The sequence below is a fragment of the Oncorhynchus tshawytscha genome, linkage group LG17 (genome assembly GCF_018296145.1).
Source record: "Oncorhynchus tshawytscha isolate Ot180627B linkage group LG17, Otsh_v2.0, whole genome shotgun sequence".
Taxonomy (NCBI): Eukaryota; Metazoa; Chordata; class Actinopteri; order Salmoniformes; family Salmonidae; genus Oncorhynchus; species Oncorhynchus tshawytscha.
Window position 1 is genome coordinate 16,000,252 of NC_056445.1, and position 17,808 is coordinate 16,018,059.

Genomic DNA, 17,808 nt, shown 5'->3' on the forward strand with positions numbered 1-17,808 from the left:
TAAAGCCCTTGATGGGATTGACTCTGTAGGATGGAGCACAGTACTAGTTTTGGGTGTGATTCTTGCTTGGGTCACATACAGCACATACTTTATACTGAATGTTTGTGTTAACTGTTAGTTACTTTCATAGAACTGTTTACTTTGTTAGTATTATGTTTCAAGTGTTCTTACAATCTAGAGCTGTTCAGAAAAAAAGTTGATCTTTACCAATAAATCTTGTTTTTACACACAAAAAGTTAATCAGGTTCAATAAGGGTTATATTTACAAGTAAAAAATGACAGTATAAATTATGCAAGTCAAACAATGTCCTTATTACATTTATATTAAAAATAGTAAAAAAATATATTGATGGTTGGTTATTCAGAGCAGGTGCACCTGAGGAAAAAACTGAAGAACAACAGGAAGCAGGCAATACGAAGTGGGTTGGTTGTGGTAGTAGCATAGAGAATGATAGAGGCCTCTAGTGGCCAAAAGGCCGTATTAACATGGGCTGTGCTATTGAGGGCTTCAACCATTTTAATGTAGTCAACTGGGTGGGACTTCCAACTTCATTGGCTGATCTCTCCTGGTGACCCAGTTGGAGTCATGTCTTACTAGGTCATCAGGAGGGATCAGCCAATTGTGAAGAAGAAAATTGACTACTTTAAAATGGAGATAAACTCAATGACACTGCCCATGATGTCACAGACGCTATATGGCACAGTTACAAAGATGAGTCCTCTAACTCTATGGGTAGTAGAGTAGTGTTTGGAGTGTGAGTATGTGGGGCAAAAAGAAAGATGATTTAGAGGTTTAGTGTCAGAGGATATGAGAAGAGCTTGTTGGCTACTATAGATGTACCTGGGTTATTGTTCCAGTGTGGGTGGGACATGTACATTGCTGGCTCCTTACTGGCTCCCTTTTCAGGCTCCGTTACTTCCACGGGGCCAATCGCCCGTGTCAAACAGGTGAGACACCACATAGTCCTCATACTGTCCGTCGATCAGCTTGGCTGCGTTGTTCCTGGCGAACCAGCAGTCCACGCTCTGACGTCCGCTGTAAATACGCCGGGTCTTCTGGACCACCGGCACTGAACGCCCTTTGACCTTCAGGATGGGTGACCGTAAAGATGTGCTGTGGTCTCCTGTTGCTGTAGCATTGCCAGAAAGCTCTGCGAGTCCCACTTCCTCATACAGGAACTGACCTGGAAGTAGAATCAGAGAGGGTCAGAATGGAACAGAACCACAGAGCTATAGGCAAAACAATGGTAATCTTCACTAGGGCCTAATTCCATTTCGGCTCAAGCCCCCTTCCTCGACATCCCACTAGTAGTTTCTGATACCTACCCAGTAGTCCATGACAGTCATGTGACAGCCCTTTGCTGTTGGAGATGTAAAATCCCAGGTGGTTTCTCTGATAGGGAGCAGGGTTCTTGTACTGATGCACCAGTATGACGAAACAAATGGTTCCTCCTATGGTTACGGTCACGGTGGACTTTCCCACTATCGTCACCACAAGCGCGCCACTCTCCACGGAGACTGTGGTGTCGCAGGACAGGACCAGGCGGTCCTGTCCATCCAGGATGACCTTCTTGGGGGTGACCTCGATGTAGGAACGTTTGGGTCGGTTCACCACAATGGTAATGGTGCTGAAGTATGTCCTCTGCTGTTTGTGGCTGCCCGCTGGCGCCGGGGCGCCTATCAGCTTACCGTTTACTGTCACACCTAGACTCACATACACACACGCACGATCACACACACAAATAGACCACACGAATCATATGAAAACACATAACCAAACATCAAACATAAAGTCAGAATCTCTTGAGAGGACAGTCTTACCAGAGTGCTTGTGGTCAGATACCATTCTGAGAATGTGTCCTGGCTCTCCGTTGATGTTGAAACACACAGTCAGTTTACTGAGGGGGAACTCAACCACAAAGTGGGGATCGCCGTCCGCTGTGGCAAGGGGTTGGTGTGAGAGAGACGGGTTGGAGAGACACTGGTATTAAATACGAGGGAATAGTACATCTATGCATACCTGGATTCAAATACATGTGTATTGAAGTATTTGTTTTTGAAATACTTTTTTTTTTCTGTGTATTTGAGTATTTTCAAATACACAGCCAAAACAAGTACTTTTATTTGAGTATCTGAATAGTTATTAAAGCCAAATAGTCGACCAAATTGTATTTGAACGTTTTTAATTTTTTTTAAAAGTATTTTAAAATACTGATTTAAATGCTATTTTGAAATACCTGGGTTAAATGCATGGGAGTATGTTTGAGTCAGTGTATTTGAGTATCTGAATACTTGTTTGGAAATGTATTGAAAAGTATATGAAATATATGAAATAGTATTTGAACCCAGGTCTGTTAAATACAAGTTTCTGTATATTTCTGTGAATGTGAAGCACAAACGACTACACTGTATGTACGTATGTATAATCAGATATCACCAGATACCAGTGTAGGCAGTTAGTTGTAAGCAGTTAGTTGTCGGCAGTTAGCTGTCGGCAGTTAGCTGTTGGCAGTCTGGACAAGAGGAATACCTATGTAAGAATGCTGTTCATCGATTACAGCTCAGCATTTAACACCATAGTACCCTCATTAAGCTCGAGAACCTGGGTCTCGACCCACGCCCTGTGCAACTGGGTCCTGGACTTTCTGACGGGCCGTCCCCAGGTGGTGAGGGTAAGAAACAACATCTCCACCCCACTGATCCTCAACACTGGGGCCCCACAAGTGTGTGTTCTCAGCCCTCTCCTGTACTCCCTGTTCACCCATAACTGCGTGGCCATGTACGCCTCCAACTCAATCATCAATTTTGTAGACGATACAACAGTGGTAGGCTTGTTTACCAACAACGATGAGACGGCCTACAGGGAGGAGGTGAGGGCCCTCGGAGTGTGGTGTCAGGACAACAACCTCACACTCAATATCAACAAAACAAAGGAGACGATCGTGGAGTTCAAGAAACAGCAGAGGGAGCACCAACACATCGACAGGACAGTAGTGGAGAAGGTGGAAAGTTAAGTTCCTCGGCGTACACATCACGGACAAACTGAAACGGTCCACCCACACAGACAGCGTGGTGGAGAAGGCGCAACAGCGCCAAAAACACTCAAACTTCCACAGATGCACAATCGAGAGCATCCTGTCGGGCTGTATCACCGCCTCGTACGGCAACTGCTCCACCCACAACCGTAAGGCTCTCCAGAGGGTAGTGAGGTCTGCACAACGCATCACCGGGGGCAAACTACCTGCCCTCCGGGACACCTACACCACCCGATGTCACAGGAAGCCCAAAAAGATCATCAAGGACAACAACCAACCGAGCCACTGCCTGTTCACCCTGCTATCATCCAGAAGGCGAGGTCAGTACAAGTGCATCAAAGCTGAGACTGAGAGACAGAAAAACAGCTTCAATCTCAAGGCCATCAGACTGTTAAACAGCCATCACTAACATTGAATGGCTGCTGCTAACATACTGACTCAACTCTAGCCACTTTAATAATTAAAAATTGGATGTAATAAATGTATCACTAGTCAGTTTAAACAATGGCACTTTATATAATGTTTATGAAGCCTACGTTACTCATCTCATATGTATATACCGTACTCTATACCATCTACTGCATCTTTCCTATGCCGTTCGGCCATCGCTCATCCATATATTTATATGTACATATTCCTATTAATTCATTTACACTTGTGTATATAAGGTAGTTGTTGTGAAATTGTTAGATTACACTTGTTAGATATTACTGCATGGTCGGAACTAGAAGCACAAGCATTTCACTACACTCGCATTAACATCTGCTAACCATGTGTATGTGACCAATAAAATTTGATTTGATTTGAGTTAGTTGTAGGCAGTTAGTTATTGCCAGTTAGTTGTTTCCTGCTTTGAGTGGGCCTGTGAGAGCTGAGCTAAGTAAAGATTCAGGAGATGAGAAAGCAGCAGCAATGACAGGTTCATTGATGTCATCTCACGTTTCTTCTTTAGTCTACTGACCTCTCTCTTAGTGTCAGTCTCAGTGTGTGTGTGTCTACGTGTCTACAGTACCTTACTCCAGTCCCCGTCCCTCTAACAGAGCCTCAGAACCACTAACCTGATGTTTTGGAGATGGTTATAGATTTTTGGACAGGCCTCTTCACAACTTTACCTATAGACAAAACAGACTTCGATTTTTACGGGTTTTCAGTAGTCCAATACTTCCTCTCATTTTCTATTTGTTGGTGTTGGCATCGATAACAGGAAGCATTTGATCAAACGGATTAAGTCAGAAACAAAAGCCTCAATCAAGCCTGCTAACCCGTTGTCTTGGTAATTCTGGAACTCTGTCCGCCCGGCTGGTCTTTCTTCAAGTGCAGGCTCTGGGCCGTGTCTTCCTCCCCTTCCGTCTCATCCGACAGCTCATTGGCTGAAGCAGCCTTCTTATTTGTCTCTGTGGTTACAGGGGTGGGGGTGGGTGTGTCCTCGGCCATGGTTCCATCGGCCAGCACCTGAGGTTTTTCCACCACGAGGGAGGTGAGGGGCGTGAGGAAGTGATAGGTCAGGGAGAGGTTAGTTGCCTGCTGGGTATGTCCCTCTCTCTCCCTGCTGGTCTGGCTCTTCAGCCTGGACCTCAGCCCCTCCTTCACACTCAGGAAACCCCATACGCGCTCCACGAAATCATCCGCTACTGACCCTGTCGTGCCCGCCCCTGTGTCCCCTGACCCCACCCCGGCCGCCGCCTCCTTCACGTGCCTCTCCGTCTCCACCTCCCTTTGCCGTAACGCCACGTCTGTCTCCAGGACGATGCTCTTGTCGCTGTTGCTGGCGGTGACCTGGACGTGCATGGAGTCTGCACTTTGATTGGTCAATTTGCCGGCGATGACGATCTCTGAGCCGTTGAAATAGTTGGTGAAGAGGTGCTGGGTGACGTACTGGACCGAGTCCTCTGTGTAATTCACCCTGATGTCAGAGAGCAGTGGAGTGCCTATCTCATCATAAAACCTAGAGGAAGAGAGAGGGAGGGAGGGACATGGAGGGAGGGAGAGAGATATATATGTCAGAGTGAAAGAGGGAAAGGGTTACCATGTTATAACATGTTTTTAATCTAGCACCCAGTAGAGGTATATACCTCAGCTACTTCACTGTATCATGGACACAAGAATCAAGACATTGTGTGTACTACTCTCTGATACGCTCTAGGGGCCTCAAATGTCTGCGTGACTGTGTATACACACTCACCCCCCTTCCAGAGATCCGGTTAGGGATGGTGATGTATTACGGAGAGTATGCTTGCGTCCCAAATGTCAACCTCTGGTTCCTGGTCAAACGGAGTGCACTATGTAGGGATTAGGGAATGGGGTGCCATTTTGGACACAACCTGTGTGTGTTTGTCATTGGTTGGTTTTCCAGCCAGGCCTTGAACCGTAGCACAGTCAACCTCCTCACCTCTTTAACTGTGTGCTGACTCAGCTAGGTCTCTCCTCTGTTATTATCTCAGGATGCTATCAATGAACCCCTCAGACATACCCAGACGGCCCTTTCACAACACACAGTCACACACATTCCTCCCCTCACTCCTAAACAAACACTTCAGAAAAGTGGCCGGTAAGACTGTCGCCGAATGTGTGTGTGTTTGGTTTGGTTTGAAAGATTGCAGTTCAAGACTCTGAAGAGCCTTCTCTCAGTATGTGTATCATTTGTTATTATTTCACTAGTTCCTATTCCTTTATCTCACCCCCTGACCTTCTCTATACCATTTGATTATAATGGATTATAAGGAATCAATTCTAACCACTTCTGCTTTCTGCTCTGCACTAGCTGTTTACTGAACATTAGGAACAAATCTCTCTCTCTCTCTCTCTCTCTCTCTCTCTCTCTATTTCCCTTTCGCTCCCTTTGTCTCTCTCTGTCACACACACATTCCTATATCTCACCCCCTGACGTTCTCTATACCATTTGATTATAATGAATTATAATGAATAAAGTCTAACCACTTCTGCCTTATCCTCTGTACTAGCTGTCTACTGAACACTTCTCACACACACACACAAGCACACACACATACACACACACACACACACACACACCCTTTGAGCATGGTGCTGGCATCTGAATCCTCATGTATCCTCCTCATCATCCCACAGTTTTCCAGGGCCATGCGTTCCAGAAGCCTGTAGTCCACATCGTTCCCCATCCCAATGGTGAACACGCAGAACTGCTCCTTCACCGCCGTCCGCGCGTTGCTGAGGATGCTGGGAGACTGCAGCTCGCCCACCGTGGGCCGCCCGTCTGTCAGGAAGATGATGAGAGACACACTGTGGTGGTTGGCGTCTGGATCTGCGTTCAGATAGCCGCTTAGCAATGAGGAGCCCGTCTGTATGCCACCGTTGATGTCGGTGCCTGGTAGAGGAGGGATGGAGAGTGAGATTGATCTTGGGAAATAGTGATTAGTAACAGATATATATGTAACTATGCCTTTGAGCAAGGCATTTAATGGTGACCCTGACCGTGACCCCACTCCCTAGGGCTGTCACAGGGGGAGTTGGAAACGCAAGAAACACATTTCCATTACACCCTTGTAGAAGTGTGTAAAAAGGACAAATATAAGCACCCTTAAATGATTCTGATTAGGCCTATCAGTGAAACAACTCATCTTCCTCTATCCCAGAATGCACTGCTGTGTCTCTATCTCTCTCACCTCCAGTGGGTTGGAGCATATAGATGAACTTCTTGGCGTCTCGGACATTGAGAGGCGTGACGGGGACCAGGCGGTTGGGCTGCCACACCTTGATACGGTTAGAGAAGCTGACAAAGTTAAACCGGTCGCCTGGACGCAGGTCCCTCAGGATAGTGAACAGGGCATCCTTAGTCTGAGAGAGAGGGAGGAAGGGGGGCGAGAGAGAGAGAGACCATTTTTGTTTTGCTTTCATCAATAAATCAAATTATATCATTTTAATACCTTTGCCTTCGTGCAAAATCATTCTATTCAGTTGTGTTCACACGAGCGAACCAAACAGGCCTGGAAAACTTTGCCCGACAGGAAGAGACACCTTGTCACACAAAAGGCTATAATAACACCCATGGTCATGGTTTCTGTTAGCACCAATACTGTGGTAATCACCAAGATGTAATGTTTTAGTCATGGTTTTTGGGAGCAGTATTGTTGCCTTGCTAACTCTGTAATGGTTGGACTTAACCTGACGCTGCCACTCAAAGACCCGGCCCTTTGGAACAGCTGTGAGATTCCATTTCCTTGGTCCAGAAACTCTGTTTCTCTCACCCCCTCAAACACACACAAATACACGTAAACACACACACCACAGCTATTTACCGTATCCATGCTACAGCTTATTTCTCGACTGTACTGGGGTTTAGAAGTTGCACAGAACGAAAAGCCTACTAAATGAATATGAAATCTGGAGTCGAGCGGGTATGATAGAGTTAGAGGGGTTACCAGATGCCTATAGACTGTAGGGGGCAAGGGTCAGAGCCATAGACAGACTGAGTGCTCTATTGTAGGGAGAGATCAAAGCCCACTTGTTCACTACAGAGTGGTCCACTGGGGGTGGAGGGGAACGGGGGAGGGATCAAGGGGTGATGATGCTGCCATCTGGAGTGTTTACATTGCGCCAGAGACAATGACGTCTCTCCTCCATAGCATTCAATTCAATACGACTGCAATAGTGAACTTTGAGCATGTTTCCAGCATTTCAGAGTATCCATCAATCAGTTTCTCTTTTCTGTTTTTGCCACTCTAAGTCTTTGGGTTTCTGGATCTGCAGTGGAGCAGCTGCTCAGATGAAGTATCAGATGATACCAGAGGGATTATAACGCAATCTCCCAGAAGGAAGGATCTGATTTTGATATTACCAGACCAGTGTGGGAGTATTGCGCCAGAGACCGGAGAGGGGGCGGACTGGGGGTAATATTCATCCTCCGCTGCTACACTAACTCAGGATCTTAACGGCTTGATCCCAGAAATGTGAAGGACTAAAGTCAAACTAAAGTTGACTCCACCTGGAATTTATTAAAACTCACAGATTCCCCATAAGCTATACAGTATATATTTTTCATCATTGTATTCAGAAGGAAACCATGTTTAATGACAACAACAACAAAAGGAGAAGGAGAGAACAAGATGTCTTGACCCTATCTAAGCATTGGACACTGGTGTGATGAGAAGGGTTTGACCGTAACCGGCTACCTGTCTGATCTTGGTGCCCAGCATAGAGGCGCTGGTGTCGATCACGAACACCACGTTCTTTGGCACCACCGGCAGATCCTTTGGGGCGAAGTAGTGCACAAAATGGCCGTTCAGAACCTGAGAGAGAACCAGAGAAATGTTAGACAGTTCTCGGTAGCCATGAGCAGTTAAACAGAGCCCACCAACACAGTGTCCACAGGGCTGCTGGACTGACGGTGTGGTTGTAGAGTGACCCGGGAGGGGTTGGATATGGTGCTGGAAAATGAATGTGTTGACGGTGGATGAAGGCTATGGGACCAGGATGTGTGAGAGTGTGTGTGAGAATGAGAGAGATGTGTATGTGACCTGTTTGATCCTTGATTAATGCATGCAGTTTTCATGTATACTGTGAAGCGGAGATACATAGTTTAACATGTTCATATCTACCATGTCTGGACAGGCCTGGTCACTGCATGACACATTTACACTAATCGCGGGAGCGTTGGATGTGTGTGTGTGTTTTTGGTGTGTGAAATCTGACCTGTATGTCTCCTATCCCCAGCTCTCTCTCCACGTCATAGTGCACCACAAACTCTCCCAGCATGCCACTGGTGGTGATCTTAGCCTGCTGAACGATGTTGGGGCTGAAGGTGATCCTACAGAACGTCTTATTTTGTTTGATCACCGTGGAAACGGGAAGAGCAGGCTTGGCTGGTGGTAGGGAAACATTAAGTGTGTGTGAGAAAAAGCTGGGAAGTGTGTGTGTGTGTGTGTGTGCGTGTTTGCGTGCGCACGTGTGCCAATATCACTGCAGAACTATTTCTAATGTTAGATAAAGTGCATTCGGAAAGTATTCAGACCCCTTGACTTTTTCCACATTTTGTTACATTACAGCCTTATTCTAACATTTATTAAATAGTTTTTTCCCTCATCAATCTGCACACAATACCCCATAATGACAAAGCAAAAACAGTTTTTTAGAAATGTTTGTAAAGTTATAAAAAATATAAAGCTGAAATATCACATTTACATAAGTATTCAGACCCTTTACTCAGTACTTTGTTGAAGCACCTTTGGCAGCGATTACAGCCTTGAGTCTTCTTGGGTATGATGCTACAAGCTTGGCACACATGTATTTAGGGAGTTTCTCCCATTTTTCTCTGCAGATCCTCTCAAGCTTTGTCAGGTTGGATGGGGAGCGTCTCTGGACCACTCTTTTCAGGTCTCTCTAGAGATGTTTGATCGGGTTCAAGTCCGGGCTCTGGATGGGCCACTCAAGGACATTCAGAGACTTGTCCCAAAGCCACTCCTGCTTTATCTTAGCTGTGTGCTTAGGGTCATATTCCTGTTGGAAGGTGAACCTTTGCCCCAGTCTGAGGTCCTGAGAGTTCTGGAGCAGGTTTTCATTAAGAATTCTCTGTACTTTTCTCCATTCATCTTCCCTCGATCCTGACTAGCCTCCCAGTCCCTGCCTCTGAAAACATCTCACACCATGATGCTGCCACCACCATGCTTCACCGTAGGGATGGTGCCAGGTTTCCTCCAGACGTGACACTTTGCTTTCAGGCCAAAGAGTTCAATCTTGGATTCATCAAACCAGAAAATCTAGTTTCTCATGGTCTGAGAGTCCTTTAGGTGCCTTTTGGCAAAGTCCGTCTTGCTGCAGAGATGGTTGTCCTTTTGGAAGATTCTCCAATCTCCACAGAGGAACTCCTGAGCTCCTCTTGGTTTTTGCTCTGACATGTACTGTCAACTGTGGGACCTTATATAGACAGGTGTGTGCCTTTCCAAATCATGTCCAATCAATGGAATTCACCACATGTGGACTCCAATTGAGTTGTAGAAACATCTCAAGGATGATCAATGGAAACACGATGCACCTGAGCTCCGCTTCATAGCAAACGGTCTGAATACATATGTAAATAAGGTATTTGTAAAAACCCGCAAACATTTTTAAAAACCTGTTTTGGCTTTGTCATTATGGGGTATTGTGTGTAGATTGAGGAGGGAAAATATGTATTTAATACATTTTAGAATTAAAGCTGTAACAAAATGTGGGGAAAATAAAGGGTTCAGAATACTTTCCGAATGCACTGTATATTACACACCTAGTATGGACAAAGCACAGACTCAACACATCCCACACTCAAACTGTACCAGGTGTCTTCGCTGCACTGGCACCACTGGCTACTGCCGTGTTGCTCTTGCCGTTGCGCAGTGGCAGCACCTCGAGGTGGGTGATGGTGGAGTGATCCACAATGGTGACGTCCACACTGAGACGGCTGACCAGCTGCAAGGGTCTCAGGCTGGTCACATGCTCATACCTCCCCAGCCTCCGCTGGAGCAGCTCCTCATAGGTCAGCATGAACATGGCCCGGTTACGACCTGGGATACTGGCCCCCATCCTGAACACCTCCACCTCTGGTTCGCTACTGAGGGAGAAGAGAGGAGGAGAGAGAGTTGGGGAGGGGAGAGGGGAGGAATGGAGGAAGAAATAAGAAGAATATAGAGGGGAAAAAAAGGGAGAGCAATAGTTGGGGAAAGAGGAGGAGTAGGGAATGAGTCATTCCAAGTAGTGACATCATCAGTGTGGAAGGGCAGTGACTGCCAGGAGCACTCCTCACTGGACTAACCAATAAGCATTTCCATTCCTCTATCTATCTATATCTCTCTCTCCTTCTTTATTTTCTCCCTCCCATTCTCCCTTATGCTTTCTATCACTCTCCTTCTCTCCCCTCTCTGTGAAAATGTAATACCCTCCCTGTAAATCTGATTTCATTTTACAAGTGTGATTTTACGGACTGGCAAGTAGAAGCACGATGTAATTTCTTCCTGTCAGAGACTGGTCACAGATTTATGTGACAATAGTTCTTCATTTCCAGTCTCTGGAGCTATGATCGAGCCCTGCTGCTCAACTCCAGGCAGGTCAGAAACACATATTCTGTGGTCAGGTTGGTGTTTGAAGTCGCACTCCAGTCTCCTTTTCACCTCGTTTAACACCTGATTTACTTAAGAAAAGGCACAGAAGCCTTTCCTCTTTGGTTCTCCATTGCTCCTCTATTGTTCCCAAAAACAAGGTGGAGGCCAGAGGGCATCATAAAATCAACTCATTGAATGGCTTTCATTAAGTTTTCACTTGTGACAAAAAAACCTTCTTTTTTTTTTACCATAAGTGTGTGTAGATTACTGTATTTATATGTGGAGTTTTGTATTTCAACATGAAAAGTTCAAAAATAGCCGGGGTGCGTCTTTAAAATAGGCTTTTATATGGGATATGAACCTGTTTCTACTGGCAGAGTAGTAGCTAGTGACTCCAGAGGACTCTAGAGGTTGTACTGGCAGACAAGGTTAGACACTGGTGATTGGCCACACACAAGAACACACTCACACACACAAGCACACACACTTTTACCTCTGTTCACCTTTCTCCTTGTTCTTGGGTTTGGCCTCACCCCCCTTCCCCTGTTTGACCTTCTTCTCCTTGGGCCTGACCTCACTGGGGTAGACACGCCCCCCAATGATCCTGTGTTCAGGGTAGAGGTCAGGGGTTAAGAGGGGAGATGATGATAAGGATCACCCTAGTAAGTAAACCTTACAGTTCAAAACTCCGTCTAAGAATCATTGGGGAAATCCTAATGCCATTGTGTTAGGCCTATATTACTGTGATACATAAAAGTAAACAGGCAAGCCTTTCACAGGCTTCTTCAGAGGCTTCTGGACTATGTCTCTTATGGTCCAGTGAACAATCTAGTAAATGGAGATGAATGAAGGCTTGTAACCACAACATAGTAAATGACCTCTGCACCACTGAACAGTCACAGGCCCCACACTAACCTCTCCCAGAACAACAGAGCCCTCATAAACCAATACACTGATTGACTGGCCACAATAGCATGCCATGGGAAGAGGGAGAATATGGCAAAGAGGGGTAATAATCACACAACAATAAAGTGAGAAAGTAAATGAGAAATCTAAATAAATTGAGGGGGAAAGATACATTGTAGTTCACTTGCAACACGTGTACACAATCTGAACCATATTAGACTCAGACTGACATGATCTATTACCCAGAAGCATCTATCTTGGCTACAAGTAAAAATATATATATATACAATTACGCATCTGTTGCGTTTTGGCGCTTACATGGTAAAGTTCGAGACATAGGCGTTCTTGGGAATCAGGAACTGGAAGACGCCCTCGGCGGCCGCGGAGTGCCGGTTGAGCATGGTGCACGACACCGCGGTGAAGGCGTATCGGGAGATAATGGTGGTCTTCACCGACAGCTCCTGGATATGCGGTTTGTTCTCCTACGTGGTTGGACATCAACATGTTAGGTTCATGTTTATTGCTGATACCTTAGGTTTGATTGGTTTGTAATACATTTGGTTAATTTAGATCTGGCAGTGATTTATGTTTTTCATGTATCGTCGATGGGACAGCACAGCACTGCGTTCACGCACACACACATGCTGCGCACTGGCCACTGTTCCATTCCGTTCATTTCCAGTGGCATATCGTTCCAAACTCCTTATCACCACGTTGGCGGGATATATTTTATATGTTTGATTGTATTTCTGGATAGGATGTCCAGCGATTTCCACGTATCTGCAGTACAGCCCGGTGCGCTTGGCAGGTCTCTGCGTGTCACACCCAATGAGAATTTTCGAGGATGACAAACTGCAGTGCTGAACTACCCATCCCTCTACTCTGCTTTCACGAAAGACTTTTTGAGACATATTCTTCAATTGTTATCAATGAACAACAGTATGCAACATGCAGATCTCTGATTATTAATGCGGGTGATATTTAGTCTACAGTAGCCTAGTCAACACACACAATGACACACAAGAGCACAAAAGATGCATACGGGCAGAAATGTCAAGACATTCAACTTTGTAATCTTTACCTTAGTAAGCATGGATTTCACCTGGCGAGGCACTCTACGGGGAGACTGAAATGGGAAACAAAGTAGATTGGTTAAAAGGGGTTCCAATGAAGCTCTCAAAATATATATATCAATGTTGCCAAATTAAATGGTTCAGAGTTGAAATGACACTCACAATATCCAAATCAAAGTCGGGAGAAAGATCCTCCTCAATATTAATATCCTCAAACAGTCCAAAAACATACGGATTGTAACACATCAGTAACGTCAAAAACAGCATGTTTACGTCCATATCCATTTACAGTATTAACGAACAAGAGCCTGCGGGTCGTTCGGATCAGATTGACCGAATTGTGAGACGATGGATGACTGAGGACACTTGACTCGCAGCGGCACGCCCACCCGCGGAGTCTTCGACCTCGACTGGATTTGTCGCTCGGGGGCCGGGGCTGAGAGAAAAAGCGCCTGACCCGAGTCACACACACAGGCACACAACTATTACAATGTGTAAGCCACTCCAAAGCCCATCAATTACCTCTATAGTCTTCGTTCACTATTCGACTTGAAGTTGACCCCACTTTCACTTCCACCCCAACAAATCATTTGGACTTCAAGGGCAATGTGGTTCATTTAGCCATGTGTCACTGTCACGTTTGAACTCTCAAGAAGGTTCATAGTTCTGCTTATTAACTGCATTTATAAATACAAATGGCGTACACTTATGCAGTATGACACAAAGGCAAAATTATTTAACCTTAAAAGGGCAAACGGGTAAATTGAGCAAAACCTCATAATTTCGAAACCGTTTTGTTGTCCTTCTGAAATTGTATGACTTTGTCAAGCAACTATTTACAGACAAAAAAACACAATTTTCTATGATTTCGGTGTTAATATGGAGGAATATACAGTCGTGGCCAAAAGTTTTGAGAATGACACAAATATTAATTTCCACAACGTTTGCTGCTTCAGTGTCTTTAGATATTCTTGTCAGATGTTACTATGGAATACTGAAGTATAATTACAAGCATTTCATAAGTGTCAAAGGCTTTTATTCACAATTGCATGAAGTTGATGTGAAGAGTCAATATTTGCAGTGTTGACCCTTCTTTTTCAAGATCTCTGCAATCCACCCTGGCATGCTGTCAATTAACTTCTGGGCCACATCCTGACTGATGGCAGCCCATTCTTGCATAATCAATGCTTGGAGTTTGTCAGATTTTTTTTGTTTTTTGTCCACCTGCCTCTTGAGGATTGAAAACAAGTCCTCAATGGAATTAAGGTCTGGGGAGTTTCCTGGCCATGGACCCAAAATATCGATGTTTTGTTCACAGAGCCACTTAGTCATCACTTTTGCCTTATGGCAAGGTACTCCATCATGCTGGAAAAGGCATTGTTTGTCACCAAACTGTTCCTGGATGGTTGGGAGAAGTTACTCTCGGAGGATGTGTTGGTACCATTCTTCATTCATGGCTGTGTTCTTAGGCAAAATTGTGAGTGAGCCCACTAGCTTGGCTGACAAGTAACCCCACACATGAATGGTCTCAGGAAGCTTTACTGTTGGCATGACACAGGACTGATGGTAGTGCTCACCTTGTCTTCTCCGAACAAGCTTTTTTCCGGATGCCCTCAAACAATCGGAAAGGGGATTCATCAGAGAAAATGACTTTACCCCAGTCCTCAGCAGTCCAATCCCTGTACCTTTTGCAGAATATCAGTCGGTCCCTGATGTTTTTCCTGGAGAGAAGTGGCTTCTTTGCTGCCCTTCTTGACACCAAGCCATCCTCCAAAAGTCTTCGCCTCACTGTGCATGCAGATGCATTCACACCTGCCTGGTGCCATTCCTGAGCAAGTTCTGTACTGGCGGTGCCCCGATCCTGCAGCTGAATCAAATTTAGGAGACGGTGCTGGCACTTTGCTGGACTTTCTTGGGCGCCCTGAAGCCTTCTTCACAACAATTGAACAGCTCTCCTTGAAGTTCTTGATGATCTGATAAATGGTTGATTTAGGTGCAATCTTACTGGCAGCAATATCCTTGCCTGTGAAGCCCTTTTTGTGCAAAGCAGGTAACCATGGTTGACAGAGGAAGAACAATTAAAAGCACCACCTTCCTTTTGAAGCTTCCAGTCTGTTATTTGAACTCAATCAGTATGACAGAGTGATCTCCAGCCTTGTCCTCGTCAACACTCACACCTGTGTTAACGAGAGAATCACTGACATGATGTCAGCTGGTCCTTTTGTGGCAGGGCTGAAATGCAGTGGAAATGTTTTTGGGGGATTCAGTTAATTTGCATGGCGAAGAGGGACATTGCAATTAATTGCAATTCATCTGATCACTCTTCATAACATTTTGGAGTATATGCAAATTGCCATCACTGTATACTGGAGGTGTGGCTAAGATGAAAATGTAGACTCAATTGGGCACTTTGTGATAGAAGCAACAATTTTGGCACATTGGTAAATGAATGTACCCTGGAAGATATAGATATGCAGCCGCCCCAGATTTTGCCCCTGGGGACCTGACAGCCACTAAAATAAAAAGTAACTCCAAAATATAGGCTAGTAGTCTACCCACAACAGTGCCGGTGCCAGAACGAATCATTTGGAAAGGCATTTGATTTCTATAGGCGGGCCTGTTTTTTTCACGGGACTTTCTGTGTGCACATGCTTGTGCTTGCACACATTTGACTAATGGGTGTTATAATAAAGACCATACGCAGCTTGTGAGTTCAAAGTTTGGGGAAGCTTACAGTTTCTCCAATTTATCCTACCATTTCTACCAATCTGTGTGCCAGATTTGATTATTTTAATATGCATATTTTCAAGGAACAGTTTAATTTCAATAATAATGTTTTTGTATTTTCAAAATGATTGTCATGTAGTTACTCTTAAAAATCTGAATTAAAATCATACAAATCTAAAAGATAAATTACATTTATGCAAGAGCACCAGAAATTAGCACATGGAACTCAGAGATAGCCTATCGGCCAATGCAGTAGTAGGCCTGTAACTTCCATCATCAACTAAGTAAAATACATAGGCCGAGGGCCTATGGGTTGGCAGGTAGCCTAGTGTTTAGAGCGTTGGGCCAGTAACCGAAAGATTGCTAGATCAAATCCCTGAGCTGACAAGGTAAAACAAATCTGTTGTTCTGCCCCTGAAAAAGGCAGTTAAGTTAAGAATTTGTTCTTAACTAACTTGCCTAGTTAAAAAAAGCAGACAAATAAAAACACAGAAAATATCCTGATTAAAATGTAGGTTTCAATCACATTAACCTCTCTACTCCAGTTCTATATGTCTTGACTTGAGCTATTGCTATGGAAGTGCAACATTGTATCAACTCAGAAGGTTGGTGTGCTTAGGTCACACACACTCCCTCGATGTTATTAGGATAGAGAAACAAAAATGGACAAAACTCCTAGATGATTCAGATCAACTTTATTATCCCACCAGGGGGAAATTCATTTGGACATGTGCTTAAAAAGACAGTACATAAAACATGAAAACACAGAAACTACACAATAGAATTCATTCAAAGTGCTAAAGCCACACATTTAAAGTGAAAGTGCAACATACTGTTATCTTGCCTGTATTATACGACCTAATGGCTGTTGGAATAAAAGAGTCCCCATATCTATCTGTTTTCATTTTCTTTCCCCTTGTTCTGCTGCTGCTGTGATTGAATTTTGAGTGAAGGGGATGAAGGGGATGAAGGGGATGAGTACTGTCCTGTTATATGCTTTCAAGTTTTGTGTACAGGGTGGAAGCTGAATCTGGATCTACATTATACCAATTATTCTTCCCACCGTCTTAATCAAGCACTGAATCGTTTCCAAACACGCATATCACACCAAATTACAGCATACTCTGCAGGAGAGATTTATAGAACCTTTGTAAGATATGGCGGTTTACATTAAAATGGTTCAGTTTGGGTAAAAAAAAAACATTCTCTGTTGGTTATTTTTATTTTTATTTATTTAACTAGGCAAGTCAGTTAAGAACAAATTCCTATTTGCAATGACAGCCTAAACCTAACCCAGAAGCTGGGCCAATTGTGCACCGCCCTATGAGGCTCCCAATCACAGCTGGTTGTGATACAGCTTGGAATCGAACCAGGGTCAGTAGTGACACCTCTAGCACTGAGCTGTAGTGGCTTAGACCGCTGTATTTCTCACAAGTGTAGCAGGTTGTGAATTTTGCAGACAACATTCCACTCTGAGAATGAGAACCATAAATGACTGTAATGCATGCATTAAGAGTAGTAAATGTAACCAAATGCCAGGCATTAATACTACATTTACTAGGTCTACTGGTTACATATGTAATGGGGAATTGGTTACATATATAATGGGGAATTGGTTACATATGTAATGGGGAATTGGTTACATATATAATGGGGAATTGGTTACATATGTAATGGGGAATTGGTTACATATGTAATGGGGAATTGGTTACATATATAATGGGGAATTGGTTACATATGTAATGGGGAATTGGTTACATATGTAATGGGGAATTGGTTACATATGTAATGGGGAATTGGTTACATATGTAATGGGGAATTGGTTACATATGTAATGGGGAATTGGTTACATATGTAATGGGGAATTGGTTACATATGTAATGGGGAATTGGTTACATTGGTTACATATGTAATGGGGAATTGGTTACATATGTAATGGGGAATTGGTTACATATGTAATGGGGAATTGGTTACATATGTAATGGGGAATTGGTTACATATATAATGGGGAATTGGTTACAT

The 17,808-nt window shown here is 44.2% G+C and overlaps 1 protein-coding gene across 2 annotated transcripts; it reads right to left on the bottom strand.

Annotated features, from left to right (window-relative positions):
* Nucleotides 1–240: 240 nt before the first annotated feature.
* On the bottom strand, nt 241–13,490 carry LOC112216938 (inter-alpha-trypsin inhibitor heavy chain H5). Of its 2 annotated transcripts, none has more exons than XM_024377096.2 (14): nt 13,222–13,490; nt 13,068–13,112; nt 12,305–12,468; nt 11,574–11,684; nt 10,319–10,590; nt 8,703–8,872; nt 8,183–8,299; nt 6,677–6,848; nt 6,066–6,378; nt 4,298–4,980; nt 4,094–4,147; nt 1,822–1,938; nt 1,327–1,704; nt 241–1,184 (listed from the first exon to the last, which is right to left on the bottom strand). In XM_024377096.2, the coding sequence occupies exons 1-14, from the start codon at nt 13,342–13,344 to the stop codon at nt 904–906; spliced, it is 3,000 nt and encodes a 999-aa protein (XP_024232864.1). In that variant the 5' UTR covers nt 13,345–13,490; the 3' UTR covers nt 241–903. The 2 variants fall into 2 exon arrangements, with proteins under 2 accessions (XP_024232864.1, XP_024232863.1); XM_024377095.2 differs by having other exon boundaries at nt 10,319–10,593.
* Between the last annotated feature and the right edge of the window lie 4,318 nt (nt 13,491–17,808).

Coding starts and splice junctions, on each gene's coding strand:
- LOC112216938 (XM_024377095.2), bottom strand. CDS start 13,344: ATGGATATGGACGTAAACATGCTGTTTTTGACGTTACTGATGTGTTAC. Junction 6,849..8,182: donor TGGGCACCAAGATCAGACAG/GTAGCCGGTTAC, acceptor CCTCTCTCTCAG/ACTAAGGATGCCCTGTTCAC. Junction 1,939..4,093: donor AACCATCTCCAAAACATCAG/GTTAGTGGTTCT, acceptor CCCTTGCCACAG/CGGACGGCGATCCCCACTTT.